Here is a 16,131-nt window from a genome sequence, read left to right as displayed (position 1 = left end):
ATAAGTTGGCGATGTAAAACTAACGCATCAGTCAGAAATATGCATAATACATACGTAATATAAAATTTATTTCAAAAGTTGGATGAAACATGCGTTTGAAAAAACAGCTCGTGATGCTTGTTAATTGAAATAGTTTATATGAAACATGATATTACGCTACAATTTAAACTCACACTTTAACAGTAATTCAATAAAATCTACCTCGACGCAAACATACATCTATTTGTTAAATAGACGTACTCTTATACAATTGAATCAAAAGACAACTTAAAAATTAATTTACTCCTACCTCCCATCCATGTATTTTATCATATTGTTGTACAATCTCGCAAATTGTAAATCTAAATCACGAATTTTATTAAAAATGAAAAAAATGCGATTATACATATATGTAAATCACAAATTACTTTTTTGTATATGCAAATATCTCGCGCTTATATTTTGAAGATCACCTAAAGTCAATATCAATTTAAGAAGATGGATAACTAATCGCCAAGATTTGTATATTTCTCAAAGCAAAAAAAAGTACATTTGAAAAGTACGCGCTTTATCTTATACATAAATATGTAATTATGCAAATCTTCTTTCATACTAAATATCAAAATTTCAACAAATCATCCTCGAAATTGCTAGATGTATTTAAATAACTTTCTTTGTCTACATTTCTGTCCATTTCATGTATTAACGAAAAAATATTGAAGATTTTATACAAAGTTATTGCACGTAGATGAAAAAATGAGATTTCTGCCTTTAATCGTGTAACAGGTATAAGAATCACTCTTTATTTTATCCACGCATACTATCATATATTCCGGATGAAAGTGTGATTACTGTCTATCGTGATATTCTCTAAAAGTAATTTGTACATATATTAACGCTGCAAATGTGAAGAAGCGATATTTTAGGCAAACTCAATTGCAATTTTGCAATTAAGGCAAACGAAAAAGTATTTATATACTTGTGGAGACATTGTGTTAATTAACGCATTGTAGAGTAATTTGATATTAATAACATTGGCGTACTTAATAAAAGGGAAAACAACAAGATTTTGTATACATTGTTAAAACAAAAATTACTTTTTATTTCTAGCGTTACGGGTAAATTATGAATAGATCAGTAATGTGCTCGATATTTAAGTCGAATTTGCGACGCTGCTACTTAAAAGCTAAATCGTTCGTTAAGAGTTCGCCCCGTAACGCCGAGATTCCCTGACAGGCTGTACATAACTTCGCTGAAACTACGATCGTCGACGTCTCCGCTTGAATCGGATGTAGTCGTGTTATGCGTACGCGAGCGTGATCGCGATCTTGATCTCGAGCGCTGTCGGCCGAATAATGGTGCTCGCCCAACCTGGAATTTCAATAAAAACGTCAATCATCACACATTTGAGGGAAAGATCGAATACTTAAAAATAAAAGCCAGAAGGGAGAAACGAAGATATACTTCGGGGAAAGGTTTCGAGCGAAAAATGTATATACCATATTTAAACTCTGTGCGCTTTGCCTGTACGGCGATCGTCCTCTGGGCAATTGTCGCGGACTACTAATGGTCGCGGGTTGTCGACTCTGGGCGAGGGTGAGTGGTCGCTGACGGGTAGTGGTAGGCATATATTCGCTTCCCAATGTGCACATGAAATTGACGTTCGGAGTGGGGGTCAATCGGGCGGAGCTGCAACATATTACATTTTAAACATCCCATCTTTCACGAAGGAACAATTTGTTCCTGTTTTTTGCCTCAATAAAGCCATTAATAAATTTAAAGCCATCAAAAATATAAAAATACGAAAATACTAAATTTGAGATACTAAATTTGTACACAAAGCTACGAAAGATTTATTATTTTTCTACAATTTAGAATCATATCGTGAGTAGTCAGTCTAACGAATTAATTTGACGCGACAAATATAAGAAAGTATCATCTACTTCATTCGCATCAATTTCTGTTCGTATTGCGCCCGTCTCTGTGCACGAGCGATCTGATCCGATCGTAGTCCGCCGGTAGTGAAGCGACGTTGCGACGTTAGTATCTGTTGTCTTCCCAAATTTCTCGGCTGCATCGAAAGTAAACCGGTCTTCTGGCCGGTCTGTGCCATCTGCAACAATTATACACGCATCAGTACTTTGCAAGTTACTTTCACCCTGAAGAACATTCGTCATGTACATATTCGAGTATTCAACTCACTCTGAATTGATTCTGCAAGTTTAATCGCTGATTCTGTCTCTGTAGCAGCAGCTGCTTCGCTCGTTTCACGCGATTTCGATAGGCAATCTGAGCGGGGCTCTGATACCCCAGACGATTGTGGACAGAATTCGGATCTCGCAGATTGGGCAAGCTGCTCGTTCGCTTCAGCGGGCTCTTGTTGTTAGTGAAGAAGCCGCCCTGATTGAACGTCAGGTTCGTGCGGCTCCGGCTACGAGTAAGACCGAATCTGTTGCCTCTGTTGCCACGGCGCACATTGAACGCGCCTCCTCTCATATTGTTCGCCTTCTGATTCAGGCTCAAGTTGCTGCGCGACCTCGCGAGATTGCCATTCCTCTTGAAGCGATTCCGAGCGAAACCACCGCGCGCGTTACTCGCGGTATTCGCATTGCGCTGCCAAGTCTGCTGTTGTTTCTTCAGAACGGGCCCGACATTGCGCTTGATTCTCGCACCTCGTCCTCTAAATCCACCTCGACCACGAACAGCACCGCGATTGCGCTTGGCGCCGCCGGTCTTTCCGTTGATCGCCGCAATCTTTTTCTTTCTCTCCATCTTTATGATCTCATCTTAAAAGGAAGAAAACGGGCGTCATTTAATGAGCGTACGGCACGGCAAACGTACCATGTGGTGGGATCTAATCTTTGTGAAACTTTTAAATCGAGACACTCAAGGCTAGATCTCGGCACAGACATGATTTCAGCATGGAGTGATATTTCTCAAGTAAATATTTATCGTTTAGGATATAGATCATTTCGGCATGTATCCCGCCGAGGAAATTGCTGAGAAGAAATATTGTGTTTCGTAATCCCGGAAGATCTTTGCATGCAAAGATATTCTTGTAAACACCACGTGGAATGCAATCCTTGCGGATATATCCTTATATCGTGGCAGATTTTTTTCAAATCGTCATACCCCCCAGAATTAAATGTTGAAAAGATCTGATCATTAAATTTAATTATTTCTGAAATTATTACCCTTTTAATTTTATATAAAATCATAAGTTAAGTTATTTATCATGAGTTAAGTATCAAGAATGCTAATTCATAGATATCGTGAGAAAAAAATTTATAAAATGTGCCGATTTTTCTAAACATATTAAAACCCAATAGTTTAGTAAGAAACAAAATGTAGCTACACAAGCTTCTTAACTGAAAACAAAGTTAAATAATAGTAATCTGCTTTCGAAGTATATTTAAAAAATTTAATACATGCAATATATATTTTGTATTGCATTTTTTGACTTTTAATGCCCGTTAATTTCTGTCTCTGTTTGTCATTCGCTGCTTTATGGATCACTTCAAAATGGTGTGCAATTAAAGAAAAGACGCCGGCTGAGTTCATGTTTCCTCCATTAATGCGACGCTGCTTCCCAGGAATTTTTACATTACACATCTTGTGAATTGTCTCTTTACTCTGTCCTCTTCCTTTCGTTACATTTACGTGACTTTCTTATGAGCTGATTTCTCATGAGCCAGTCAGTGATTCTTCTCGTAGTTCTCGTGACGAGGCCTTCCATTCGATCGTTACCTCTTACATTTCGAGGACTTTCAAGGAGCCCGTATAAACAATTGCCATGTTGATCGATACAAATAAGTAACGCAAATATATCCCTCCCCTGGGATTGCTTGCCAACATCAAAAAACGACTGATCGCGATGAAATCTCATCGGAACATTATTAAAGCTTGCCTACTAGAGTACCTGCATTTTCGGATTGCCAGCGAATATTATAAAAATGCATTGTCAATAGACTGTAAATCGATTTGGAGTAGCGTTCCACAGATCGAGGAGGTGCGGTTTAATTTTCGTCTGGTTCTGCAAATCGAAGGCATTTCTCTCACGCTCACCGTAGCGATAGGAGCGATAGGAGCGAAACAAAGACGAAAATAATCGTTTCGCTGAATGCTGTCACATGGGTTTTTGCGGTAGAGATAACGTTGCGCCCAGCATGCGCATCACGAGCGAGTCCCGTTTCCCATACTTGGCATCCGCTCGGCGAGTAAGAGTTGCTCGCGATGCAACGGATAAAAATATAGGATTACGCAAGCCCTGCGCTTGTCCCACGCGTGAAGAGAGAGCGTGATTTTTCGTGAGGGATGAGTCACACGACGCTTGGCACAGCGCCTTCCGAAATGCTCTTTAACATCAAAAGCCGTTCGCCCATCTTCTCCGTTCGCAAAATGCACCGAAGCGAGGCTGCACCGAAACGAAGCTGTTCGAGACGTTATTGATGCTCCAACGATCTCTCTTCTCTATCGGGATGATGATTTCTAATGGGAATCAATCGGGAAAACTAGCGATGCATATAACGATGGATCGTGAATCTCCGTGACGAGTATTGCGTAATCTGTATCGGGAGCAGCGTGATTCACGATCTCGTCGCTGCAAATTTCGCTCCGATTTCTCTTCCGTAACTGGATCGCCGTGGGCCATTTCGCGTCTATCGCGAAGATCCAAGCGTTGCAAGCCGAGAAGATCGCGATTTTCAAGACGTTCGAAAATCGCATTTCAACGTGACGATGCATCGTTATTTTCAATCAAAGGGAAATCAGTCGTGCGTGCGTGATACGCATTAACAATTACAACGAGCAACTTCATGTTCATTTATGCGACCGAGAAATATCGTTAGGGGAAGTGACAGTGTAGATGCAGCCGATGTAACGTTTTATCGCGGGTTGATCCGTACGCAGAACGATCCCAGGCGCAAGAGATTTCTGGCGAGTGTTCTTGATTTGCCGTCTCGGTATTTCGACCGAGTTTCCTGTTGCAAAAATACATCACAGACGTTCCCCTCTTCTTGAAACAAGAGGCAAAAGATTGTAAACAATTGCGACTGTAAGATACAATCATTTAAGGCGGACGTGACACGATTCCTCGCATAAGATTCTGGAACAGCTTCCCGGTTATTATAATCGCGTCTCCTGCATGTCGACGTGTGCTCGTGTTCCCTAAACACCCGAGGCAAGCAATTACCATCGCGAAACATAATTACTTATGAGACGAATAAAACGGCGACTTGTACAATATCCTGGCATGAATTCTTGGAGCGTTTCCTGGATATTGTTGAACTTATGCTTCTTGGACATTTTCTTCCCAAGGCAAGCAACGGTCTCCGATCCGCGAAATACATTTATTCGAGGCAAATATAAAACAATGTCCCGTATATCCTGGCACGAACTCTCGGATCGTTTTCCCGATGTTTCGTTCGCGTTTCCTCGGATGTCGATGTACCTATGTTTCCAGTTTCTTCCCAGGGCAAGCAATTACGATCGCAGAACATTATTTGAGGCAAATACAAAACGACGTTCCATATAACGTTCCGACACAAATTCTGGTATTCCGATCACATTTTTTAGATTGTTGATATGTCTTCTGGACACCGATTTCTTCCCGAGGCAAACAACTGCAATCGCGGAGTACGATTATTTGAGGCAAACGTCGCCTCAGCATTCCCTTGCGTAAGAATCTGCCGGCGCAAACCATCCTCGCTACTTTGATTCCCAATCAATCTGCTCCTAGACTCTCCTCTCTCCGATGGCCAAATAAATTACGAGTAACCGTGATCGTAGAATCAGGCTGAAAAGGTTCCCGTACCGCTTCCACGTGGTTCTATTCGGTTCTCCCTTCCTTCCACCTGCTGGCTGAAACAGCAATTTGCGATCATCGAATGACCGACCAAGCGACACGAGAAACAAATATGTGAGAAGAAACCTCGTGGACTCCCCTTCCTCGCCTATTTCTCGCTCTCTCTCTTGACGAATGTTCAAGAACTTTCCTCCCTCGCGATCCCGCCTTAACGAACGAGCCATCGCGTCGATCGATCGATCGGCACGCAGGGAAGGTGGTTATCCCGTTTCCCGATGTTGCCCTTCATCGGGAAGAGACCAGGGGAAGGGGGGACATGACGACCATGACGTGAAAACGACGTCCTCCGTTACGTAAAAGCGAAAAATAAATGCAGGTACTCTACGCACGTATACGCAAGCACGCCGGGCATCACGCATATAGCCCGGACACCGACGCCATCTTGTCGATCCCGTCTCGCCCGACGCGGGGGCAGGGTGGACACGACGTGGTCGACGTGCGAACCGCGGGCTCACCCGGGGCTCCTGGCGAAACCGTTTAGACCGTCGGGACTCTGGCGACTTACCGAGCGACATGTTCACTTTCGCGTCAATCTCTGACATTTTTTTGCTTTTCGGATCAGTGCTCTCGCTCTCTTTCCTTCTCTATCTATCTTTCTCTCTTTCTCGCTTTCTCTTACGTCGTTCCTTCGAGATTTCTCTTGTGCCAAGATCTCGCGCGTAATTCACGACGCGACGCGCGATATATATTCGTCCAACCGGGTTCTTCCTGCTTGTTGCGCGAACTCGAACACCGTTCGCGGAGCGATCGACAACACGAGGACGAACGCGGAGAAAAGAAACGCGACACGACGAACGAGAGAGGTGGGCAAGAACTGAAGAACTGAACCGCGGTGGTGGGTGAACCGGAGCGGAGCGACCGTGATCACGTGATGTCGAGAGGGAGACGAGCGGAGCCGACGAGCGCGCCGATTGGTCGTTCGATAGGGAATTAGCGCCGATCAGGGATGCTCCTCTCGCGACAGCCAATCGACACGTCCGACGCGTTCGTCGTACGACGAATCGGGCGTCGCTCCGAAACCGCGATGTAATCGAGCATGCGCGGCGCACAGCCAATCGGGAGCGCTCCGAGAGCGACATGCTGCGACCTGACATCATAAAAAAAAAAAAAAAAACGCGGCACTTTCCATTTCTCAACGCCAGATTAATTTTAATATTTTTAATCTCGATTTTTTATCTTCAGTTCTAACATCCATTTCTACCAATGTAAATTAACTTTAATCTCAGTTTAACTTATATTTTATCTTTTCCTAATTCTTAGAACTAATTAAAAAAGATAAAATAGTCTATAATATTCTTAAATCGAGATTAAAATTAATCTACACACTTCTTTTTTCATTCTTCACTCTTCACTCATTTTCTAATGTCTGTTTCTACCAATATAGATTAAAGTTAATCCTTTTTTTAGAGGTCCTCTAATCCATGCAGAATCTTATAGACTAGACTTGAGATTCGATCGCCCTTTATGTATTAAGAATTATTAACTCAATCTGTTCTAAATAATCGAAGACCTCGTTGACAATGTTAACTATCTTCGCTTCTCTATTCAAATATCGATATATATGTGATCAAAAAGTATACAGTAAGTTTTAAAGAAATGTCAGGAACAACAGCTGGTGAAGAGATGCTTGAAAACACTCCGGATGCTAAACGTGTTCCACATGAAAGATTGAAGGACAATTCTGTGGAAAGGTCTCAATTAACGCCAGCTACTTCTGCTGCGGGGGTACGCTTCTTCTTTTCTCAATCAAACTTTAACTCGAGAGATCTTCGGATTGCTTGACGACTAAAAAGATCTATCTATCTCTCTTTCTTGATTAAATTGTCTTAAATTGTTGTTTCGTCTCAGATTTGCTCCGGATGGAAGCCCTCCCCTCTTCAGGAGCAACAGCAACAAATTATCGATAGCGACTGGGGAGGATACGCCTTGGATCTGGATTTATGGGAGGACAGCAAATCGCCCGTGGTTCAGATAAGGCGGGATGAGGTGTCGTTGGACGATAAGGAGAGTTCTGGCTTTCTGTCCGACAGACTGATAGGCATCGGATCATCTTTCCTGACGAGATCGCCCGAAAACGGTCTCTATATTCTCAGCAAATGTATCCTGAAAAATAGGGTACTATCGGAAATTTCACACTTTAGATTAATTTGTATTTCTGCTTACTTTTGCCCCCAGCGAGCAAAAGTGTTCACAGCATGTTAGCTGTTTACCAGTAAATTCGAGCAGAATATTGCGACAGATTGAATTTGCTGAGATTCGAGTGTCACGTTTATTTGCTGCTGCTCTTTGCTTTTCAGGATCTCACGGACATCGTCATGCTGCGATATCATCGGCACTTGCAATATATTAACGTCGCCGGTAATAACATATCGTGTTTGTCGCCTCTGAGCGGCCTCCGATGTTTAATGTATTTAAACGCGTCGCACAATCAAATTGAACGTCTATCGAACTTTGTGCCTCCTTGGTACCTCACTTACGTAAATTTATCTTACAATCGTATGACGGACATCGGCGACTTGAGAAACTGTTGGAGCATCGTCAGGTTAAATTTGTCTCACAACAATCTGGAGAACATCTCTGGCCTGGAAAATTTGAAGTAAACGCATAATATTGTGCCCTGATGCGCGACGCCTGTATTTGCAATCTGTACAGTTTCTTTCAGACATCTACGGTACTTAAACTTGTCCTACAATCTCATCGAATGTATCGAAAACTTGGACGGTCTGAATATACGAGAATTAAATTTAGAAGGCAACTGCATAACGTCTTTTAGATCCTCTACGCCCGGCCATGGCATAAATACGTTGCTGAATCTGCGAACAATTCTCCTGGGACACAATAGATTGTCGACTTTGGGCTTCTTCAAGGTGATCGTCGCAAGCGGATCGTCGCATACGAAAGTATTCATAATTCTCGTTTTAATTACATGATTTTTTTTAGGACGCATACAGTTTACGCTTCGTAGATCTAAAGTTCAATAGAATCACCGACCTGTTGGAGGTATTCAACTTGAAGGGCTCGATATTCGAGGTCGATTTTAGGGGTAACACCTGCACGAAGTGGCCCAATTATCGAAATGTATTGATATCTTCCATACCAAGCGTTAAATTTATTGACGGCGTTGAGGTGTTTCCGGAAGAAAAGGTATTGGACAATTTTAATTACATTTAATTACATAAGATTGGTGCAAAAGATTTGTCTCTTTCCAGCTTTGTATTTAATAAAGTTAGAAAACCGGATTTCCTTAAAAGAAGAATTGAGAAATTTCTCTAAACGAAAAAAGAGAATATACTGCTTCTATTCTGCCAAAAACTTAGTTTTTAACTTTATTTGACGTACGACGAATCGTATGCATAATATATAAAATTATTTAATGTTATGCAATGTACAACTATTGTAAATGAAAATATTTTCCAGGTGACATCGACGATGCTGTTTGCCTCGCCGTTGGATTTAATAGCTGCCCGTAAAGTAGCAAAATTAACGCTACTGGAGCAGTTAAACATCAGCAAAGTGGACGCTCACGTTCAACCGTACGACGAAATCAGCCCTCCTCTGATGATACTCACAGGACCATCGGCGCTGAAGAAAATGGCATTGGCCTTGCATGTGGCTCAAACAATTCCCGACAAAGTAATCTTTGCAAATCCTGCAATGTCCCTTCTTAGAAATCAGTCTCGAGAAAACAGTAGAATCCAATGTTGCAGATAAAATACTGCCGTTGGCATACCACGAAAGAGATATGCGAAAACGATGACGAACGTAAAGCTCATATTCCTGTAAACAGAGAAGAGTTTAACGATATGGCGCGGCGTGGCGAGTTTTTAGTAATCCTGGACCTCTTGGGTGACAGTTACGGATTCCGTTAGTGTGATATTGCTTATATTAATTAATATCGTTATGTAACGTTCGTAAACTATATTTCTTTATGCAGATGTAAATCAGATCAGTCCATTAATATCTGAACGCAAAATTGGGCTCACTCAAATGAATCTGTACGCAGTTACGGAAATTTCTAAACGGTATCCGAATGTGAAGGCGATCTTGATGTTCACGCATAGTGTCGATCTCCACAGGGACTGGATACGGGAAAAATTTGACGTTTACACGTGGATTAAAGACAGTGTGGAAAATTTGTTGGCTGTTAAAATAGGCAAGCATCGGGAGGAAGAAACGGAGACCGCTAGTTGTATATTAAGTTTTATCGAAGAAATTCTGGATGAGGTTCGAACTTAATCTTCTACAATGCGGGATGTACCGTCAAATTCTGCTAAGTTTGCATGTATCGTCAGATAATGTGCCGTCTAGAATTTCCAATTTACTTCATCTCCGTGAGACCGCAAGGAAACGGGTCGACAACAACTGACATAATATTGCAAAGCAAGACGATGCTACCGAAGGTCGTACTACGAAGGAGCGAGGTAGTGTCGCTGGAAAAGAAACGTATTACGTTGACAGAAACGAGGAATGGAAAACGTATAAAATCGTTTGATCGATTTTCGTCTGAAGAAAAAAGGAGAACGACAGGAGAATTAAAAGTACTAAGCGTAACTTTAAATGGAATTTGAATATATCGTGCATTTAAATGTCTCAGTATCGGTATGTAGGTGTTATTGGATGAAGAATCGAATATTATTGTCGACGATGAAGAGACAAAACGTGAAGAGCGCAAATCGAAGATGTTGCTGCGTCGAACTACGTTGGTGACGAACATGTCTAACCATTTCGATGACGATGATCTCAGCGAATCGACGTCTTCCGAAGAAGCAACGGAAAATGTATATGCTTTAAACGTTCTCTTTCGGGAAAAAAAACTATTAATCTTATTCTATAAATTTCTTCTATTATTTTGATCGATATAATATGTACATATATGTGGAGCACAAAACGATACTTTTGAGTATCTTCATCGCGCATGAATATACGGAAAAATAACGTAATAAAAGCTGCTCGGTTCAAAAAAGGAAATATCACAGTAGGACAAATTCCGTCAATGTTCTGTTATTGTTATTCTCTTGTTCTGTATAAATATAATTTTCATATGTAGCATGAAGAAAAACTAACGCATGAAGAAAAAGCAGAGGCATTAAAAAATACCTATGTCGAACTTGTAATAAAAAGCAGAAAATTGTATTTGGATTATCACGAAAGTCATCCTGGGTTCTTTATTTTAGTGGTAACACATTGTTCCTCTATCAGTCTTAATTACATTTAATATGATACTGTAAATTGTTACTTTGTGTTGCAGTTGCTTATGGATAATTATACAAAAGCTTTTGACTCATTAATTGATTTCATTCATGAGTCATATACGAGTTTGCCTTATAGGAAGTCAATCTTCTTATCAGAAATACAGCATTTTAGGCACACGGTAATTCCCATCGTGCTTGAAAATATCGTTGATGAAATCAGAGAGTGAGTATATAATGAAATTCGTGCAAAGTTTTAAGTTTGCTTATTGCAAAGTAATTTTTTTCTTACAGAAATTTATCAATATCTAAACTCCAACGCAGAAAAATATTAAAATTGCAGGGAATCGATTGTCCTTCCCAAAATAATGATCGTGATTAACGCAAACAAAGCAAATATAAACTAGCATACAATCTTAATATGTATACATGGCAATTTTTTATCAGCACTCATAAAAGTAAAATTTGGCGAAATATTTTAGAAACAATTTGTATAACGTGTATATTTCAAGTTACACATCAGATATGTACAAGACTCCTTCTGGTATACACGCGTGCGTGATTTTCAGTAATACTGAAAATCCAGTTTGTGCATCAATATATATTAAATAAACTTATCCGTTCCTAAACATGTATGTACATCACTAGTTATGCAAAAACTATAATAAATAATGCATTAAACCTATTTGATTTACGATGTCAGCAATATAGAGCGGAAGATGCATAAATTAAAGTAATAATTTAAAGTTACATTGTACATACAGTGCCTGATATAATACTGCTTATTCCATCTGTAATATTTCATCTATATCTGAATCTAAATCAGAATACTTAATTTCACTTTTACGTTGAGCAGTAGCAAGATCTTTATCCTTCAGAGTTCGCGGAGCGGGCTGCGGAAATACGTTGCCTTTCATCTTTGGACTTGTAAGATTCTGCATAGAACTGTCCAAGATCGAGTTCACGAGACTGGACGAGTTTAACAGCTGATTCCTCGCATTATAATTTGTAAGATCTTGCGAACTCGTATTGAATCGGAAGATCGTTTCGACCGATCCTACAGGTGGCTCCTTCTTCCTTGCTATACTCAACTGAAAAATTATTTATGACAATGTTGCTTCAACGACATGCTAATTGAACACTGGTATATAAATACTGGTATATGATCTTACCTGTTCCTGTATCTTCTTTGATATCTCCGCGATCTTATCGCTTTGCGAAGTTTTTAAAACAATGTTGCCTGTGCTCATAGACTTCTCTTTCTGCAACGCGTATTCTCCCCTCTCAGAGAAGCTTAATAAAAATAATATGAATTAATTACATATTTTTACATTACAGATATAAAAAATAATATAGAGAAATTACAATAAAATCTTTAGTACCTTGAGACACCCCAGTCATTGCTATTTATTTGATTCTTTCTTTGATTACTTTCCGGTATCATCGTGTCATCATTTTTCTTCTCATCTAAATCGAACAAGACTTTTTTCTTTATCAAACTACCGACCGAGCCGCTCGTTGGTTTTAAAACACTTTTATTCTTCGGAGAAAAAACTAAATCGTCTTGCTGCATAATCGTACTATCCGAGTCATTGTTTTCGGAAAATTTCGGCGCTACCGCCTGTTTCCTGCTGATCGGAGAACCCACTTTACGCACGTTAGTATCCGATACAGTTATCTTTGTAGGTGAAATCTGTTTTATGTCTTCTCGAGAGTCAATGGAGCTCGCGGAGGAGATACTTCGAATCGATTTCGGATATGTCGGTGTGACTTTTGGACTGGAGTAAGTATCCGCTCCACTTTTTTTCAATGGCGATTCGCGTGTATTTTCATACACCTCGTCGTCTTTATATTTTTTAGGAAGGAGCTCAATTTTTTGCTTTAGACGTAATTTCAACGGTGTCGTGTTTTCTGTTTTCTGGACACATGTATATTCGCCTGAAAAACAATATTGTATATTAACTGTATACAATATACTAGAGATTCAATATAGAAAATGTATGTTTACCACTGTCTTTGCTGAATGCTTTCCAAGCCTTCGATTTAACGTGTGTGACTAGCTTATCCAATGGTGAATTTTTCGTAAGCGTGGGATATCTTGATTCCTTACGACTTGTCGATATCGTTTGAAGAACATCTTCGAGTATTTTTTGTCTGATTTGATTGTATCGGACGATTTTCTTTGCATTAATATTTTGTTGATGCCTTATAATCTCCATTTTTTGCTTATACGTTCCCGCAGGTATTCCTTGCCATTCTGGATCGATTCCTAATTCTCTCAGCCGATTATCGAATATACTTTGCGCATCTTCCTGTATCGATATTTTCTTGGCATTGAGAGATTTAAATGTAGGCATTTCATGCTTTTTTACTAAATCATCGTCTGTTGTAACACTCTCACTATCGGTTCCCGTCTCTGACATCGACGACAAAGATCCAGATTCCGTCACAGAACTTACACTATGCCTTTCTAAGAATTCAGATCTTTTACTGGTTTTTATATTGTTGGTATGTAACGTTTCTTTCTTCTCTCTAACACCTATGTACTTTTTATTTACATCAATAGGATTCTCTTTGGTAATAAAATTTTTATTCGTTAAATCATTTATTTCATTTATATTATTCAACGCATCATAATGCCTCGGATTACTTTTCGTTTTTTTAACGACTTCTGATCTGTCCGATTTTTTCAGATTAGGCTTTGTAGTCATACGTTCTACAGTCCTGCTGTCAGTAATGACTTTCTTATTACTCTTACTTTTTACAATATTATCTTTACTAGGCATATATTCGGTTTGTGCCACGACTGACATCAATTTGTCACTGTATTTTTGACTAGAATCACTACCAATATCTTGAATGACAATCTCGGCGTCTTCAGTATTATTTAAACTCTTATAAGTTTTGCTTTCATTGTAATTGCTATCGTGTTTTACCGTTAACAAAGGAGATTTATGGAATTCTGCCGCGTTCTTTTCCTTAGTTTTGTGATTATTGATTTGTATTTGCGAATTACTGATCTCACGTGACAAGCTGTTTAATTGCTTTCTTTGCTCCACCAGCATATTGGATTGATCCACAGACTGTTTCTCTAAGTCGTGCACCTTAGATGCATACTCAGACTTTATACGATCAGCTACTTGCTGAGTCGCTTTCAATTCTGTGGTCAATTTCTCGATATCGCGACGATGTTGGGCATCCATGTCCTCTATTTTGGCTCTCCAATGATTCTCTTGGGTTTGTAACTTTACCTGCATATTTTCCATGCCTGGAGTCAACTGAGAAGATAATCTAATATAGTATAGCACTGGCAAAAATAACGTATAATAAAGACTTGGATTTCTTACTCTTTCAAGAAGTTGATTTCTCAAATTCTCAATCTCTTTTTCTTGTTGACTGATTAGAGTTTTCACATTTGTCTCCAGGATACTCTCATTTACAACGTGATCCTTTTCCCTTAATGCCTGCAAAAAGGTTCCAAATAATTGTGAGAGATGTACCACAAAGCGAATAAAGATTATTTAATTATTAGCTTACGCGTATCTCGTCAAACAGCATGCTCTTCAAACTTCCGATATCTTCTTGGTATCTTCTTTGCTCTCGAAATCTATCCATCTTGTCAATGTCGTATTCGTTTTTACTTATGTTTCTTGTATAATCCTTTCCTGTGTTATCCAGCAGTTTGTCAGACTCGTTTCTTATCACTCTTTCTGTTTGATTTAATCTTTCCTTCAACGTTTTTATCTCATTGTGCAATTTTTCCGTTTCTGCTCGATAATGATCGTGCACAGGAGAGGTGGATACACCCGCGTCTGATATGTATGAATGTTTGCGCGCTATGTGAGCATTTACGAATATAGCGCGTACAAATGTTTTTGGGCAATGTGGACACTACAAGAAATCATGCAATTAAATCTCACACACACAAGAGGTACCATGATCATCTCATAATTTCAATTTATAATTTTCAATTTATCATCTATAATTTGTAACCAACAGAAGTCAATTTATTAATAGAATGCATGTTACTTTCGACAGATAAGTCTGTCAAAATAATCTACCTTGTAAACTTCCCCGTTAGAGATTTCACCGACGCTAGTTTCAATCAATTTACGTTTCTCCCTTGATCTGTCCTTTATATTCTTTACTGTGTCTTCTAGAGCGGCAATTTCTTTCTTCATACTGACGTTCTGCTCTATCTTCTGCCGCAGCTCATCCTTCAGTATTATTACACTGTGATCCAGATACTGTTTGCAATACAATAAATACTCGACTGACAGCTGCGCAAGTCTAAACAACTTAACGAAGTTGGGGTCCAGGATCTTGACGTCGTACTCGCTCTCCAAGCCATAATCTATTACATTATTGATATTCTGATCGATGGTTGAGAAATCTCTCTCCCGTATAACTCTGTCTATGTCTATAGTACCTGCAATAGGGGAAAAAAAATTACAAATTCTCAGTAATTTGCAATAATCAACTCAACATTTTGCGCAGCAACATCCAACGTACCTATGCGATTCCAGTCAACTCGTACCCTAGACCCATGCATGTTGAAGTAAAATCCTGATTCCCGGGCGAGCTTCGGGAAATCGTGGCACCAATTGGTGCCGGCTCGAAACGAGAATGCCATTATTTACAGACTTACTTGCGCAGCGGGGAAAATCTTGGGAAAAGATCTTCCAAGGAAAGACCTCATTTCCATCATTTGCTCACATATTTACGAATCGCGCGTACGCGGGTGAAATCTCCACCGCATAATTGCTCACAATCGCCCGCGTGCAATCCGTGCAACTTCATTTGCAATTGCAATTTGCCAGCGAGATAAACGGCAGGTGTCAAAATCGATGCAAACAATGTAAATATAAACAGAAATAGCGTTGGCCGCGAGCGCCATCTGCGAGACCTATCGGCAACCTCGTTGCAATTTGCAATTCAAATGGGGGCAGATCGGTCCGAAGGAGGTCGCGCAAAACGTGCAAAACCAACTAAAACGCTAGGGAATTAAGATATTCTAGGTTGGGGAACCTGACGTGTTCAAGCGGCTCACTTCAAATGGCGCGAGATTCGAAATGGATTTGGCGCGCGATAACCTCCTTT

At 39.9% G+C, this 16,131-nt stretch overlaps 3 protein-coding genes across 6 annotated transcripts; 1 reads left to right on the top strand and 2 right to left on the bottom strand.

Annotated features, from left to right (window-relative positions):
• Positions 1-51: 51 nt before the first annotated feature.
• On the bottom strand, positions 52-6,637 carry LOC139784547 (uncharacterized). 4 transcript variants are annotated; one of them, XM_071723730.1, is made up of 6 exons: positions 5,909-6,636; positions 3,408-5,838; positions 2,182-2,765; positions 1,923-2,092; positions 1,479-1,668; positions 52-1,350 (listed from the first exon to the last, which is right to left on the bottom strand). In XM_071723730.1, the coding sequence occupies exons 2-6, from the start codon at positions 3,589-3,591 to the stop codon at positions 1,159-1,161; spliced, it is 1,320 nt and encodes a 439-aa protein (XP_071579831.1). In that variant the 5' UTR covers positions 3,592-5,838; positions 5,909-6,636; the 3' UTR covers positions 52-1,158. The 4 variants fall into 4 exon arrangements, with proteins under 4 accessions (XP_071579831.1, XP_071579832.1, XP_071579830.1 ...); XM_071723731.1 differs by lacking the exon at positions 3,408-5,838 and having other exon boundaries at positions 6,348-6,637; XM_071723729.1 differs by having other exon boundaries at positions 3,408-6,636.
• Positions 6,638-6,675: 38 nt separating this feature from the next.
• On the top strand, positions 6,676-11,716 carry LOC139784549 (uncharacterized). Its single transcript, XM_071723733.1, has 13 exons — positions 6,676-7,567; positions 7,691-7,957; positions 8,140-8,438; positions 8,505-8,709; positions 8,783-8,986; positions 9,260-9,475; positions 9,550-9,706; positions 9,777-10,076; positions 10,118-10,380; positions 10,450-10,608; positions 10,890-11,018; positions 11,091-11,257; positions 11,326-11,716. The coding sequence occupies exons 1-13, from the start codon at positions 7,439-7,441 to the stop codon at positions 11,411-11,413; spliced, it is 2,583 nt and encodes an 860-aa protein (XP_071579834.1). The 5' UTR covers positions 6,676-7,438; the 3' UTR covers positions 11,414-11,716.
• Dzip1 (DAZ interacting zinc finger protein 1) lies at positions 11,520-15,915 on the bottom strand. The gene is made up of 8 exons (XM_071723728.1): positions 15,544-15,915; positions 15,093-15,460; positions 14,569-14,922; positions 14,379-14,495; positions 13,040-14,309; positions 12,414-12,969; positions 12,204-12,324; positions 11,520-12,122 (listed from the first exon to the last, which is right to left on the bottom strand). Exons 1-8 carry the CDS (start codon positions 15,662-15,664, stop codon positions 11,814-11,816), a joined length of 3,216 nt encoding a protein of 1,071 aa, XP_071579829.1. The 5' UTR covers positions 15,665-15,915; the 3' UTR covers positions 11,520-11,813.
• Positions 15,916-16,131: the final 216 nt, after the last annotated feature.

The sequence above is a fragment of the Temnothorax nylanderi genome, unplaced genomic scaffold (assembly GCF_030848795.1).
Source record: "Temnothorax nylanderi isolate EJ_2023f unplaced genomic scaffold, tnyl_v1.0 TNYL_tig0642_pilon, whole genome shotgun sequence".
NCBI classification, from domain to species: Eukaryota; Metazoa; Arthropoda; class Insecta; order Hymenoptera; family Formicidae; genus Temnothorax; species Temnothorax nylanderi.
This window is presented reverse-complemented; position numbering and strand designations above follow the sequence as displayed.

Bases quoted from the DNA above. Each gene is read 5' to 3' on its own strand.
- LOC139784547 (XM_071723729.1), bottom strand. From the start codon at position 3,591: ATGTGTAATGTAAAAATTCCTGGGAAGCAGCGTCGCATTAATGGAGGA. The intron at 2,766-3,407 runs GTATTAAATTTT...CTTCCTTTTAAG, and splicing joins ATACAAAATATATATTGCAT to ATGAGATCATAAAGATGGAG. The intron at 2,093-2,181 runs GTGAGTTGAATA...TAATTGTTGCAG, and splicing joins ACTTGCAGAATCAATTCAGA to ATGGCACAGACCGGCCAGAA.
- LOC139784549 (XM_071723733.1), top strand. From the start codon at position 7,439: ATGTCAGGAACAACAGCTGGTGAAGAGATGCTTGAAAACACTCCGGAT. The intron at 8,987-9,259 runs GTATTGGACAAT...AATATTTTCCAG, and splicing joins AGGTGTTTCCGGAAGAAAAG to GTGACATCGACGATGCTGTT. The intron at 9,707-9,776 runs GTTAGTGTGATA...TTCTTTATGCAG, and splicing joins GGGTGACAGTTACGGATTCC to ATGTAAATCAGATCAGTCCA.
- Dzip1 (XM_071723728.1), bottom strand. From the start codon at position 15,664: ATGGCATTCTCGTTTCGAGCCGGCACCAATTGGTGCCACGATTTCCCG. The intron at 14,496-14,568 runs GTAAGCTAATAA...ACCTTTTTGCAG, and splicing joins TGCTGTTTGACGAGATACGC to GCATTAAGGGAAAAGGATCA. The intron at 12,970-13,039 runs GTAAACATACAT...ATTGTTTTTCAG, and splicing joins AGCATTCAGCAAAGACAGTG to GCGAATATACATGTGTCCAG.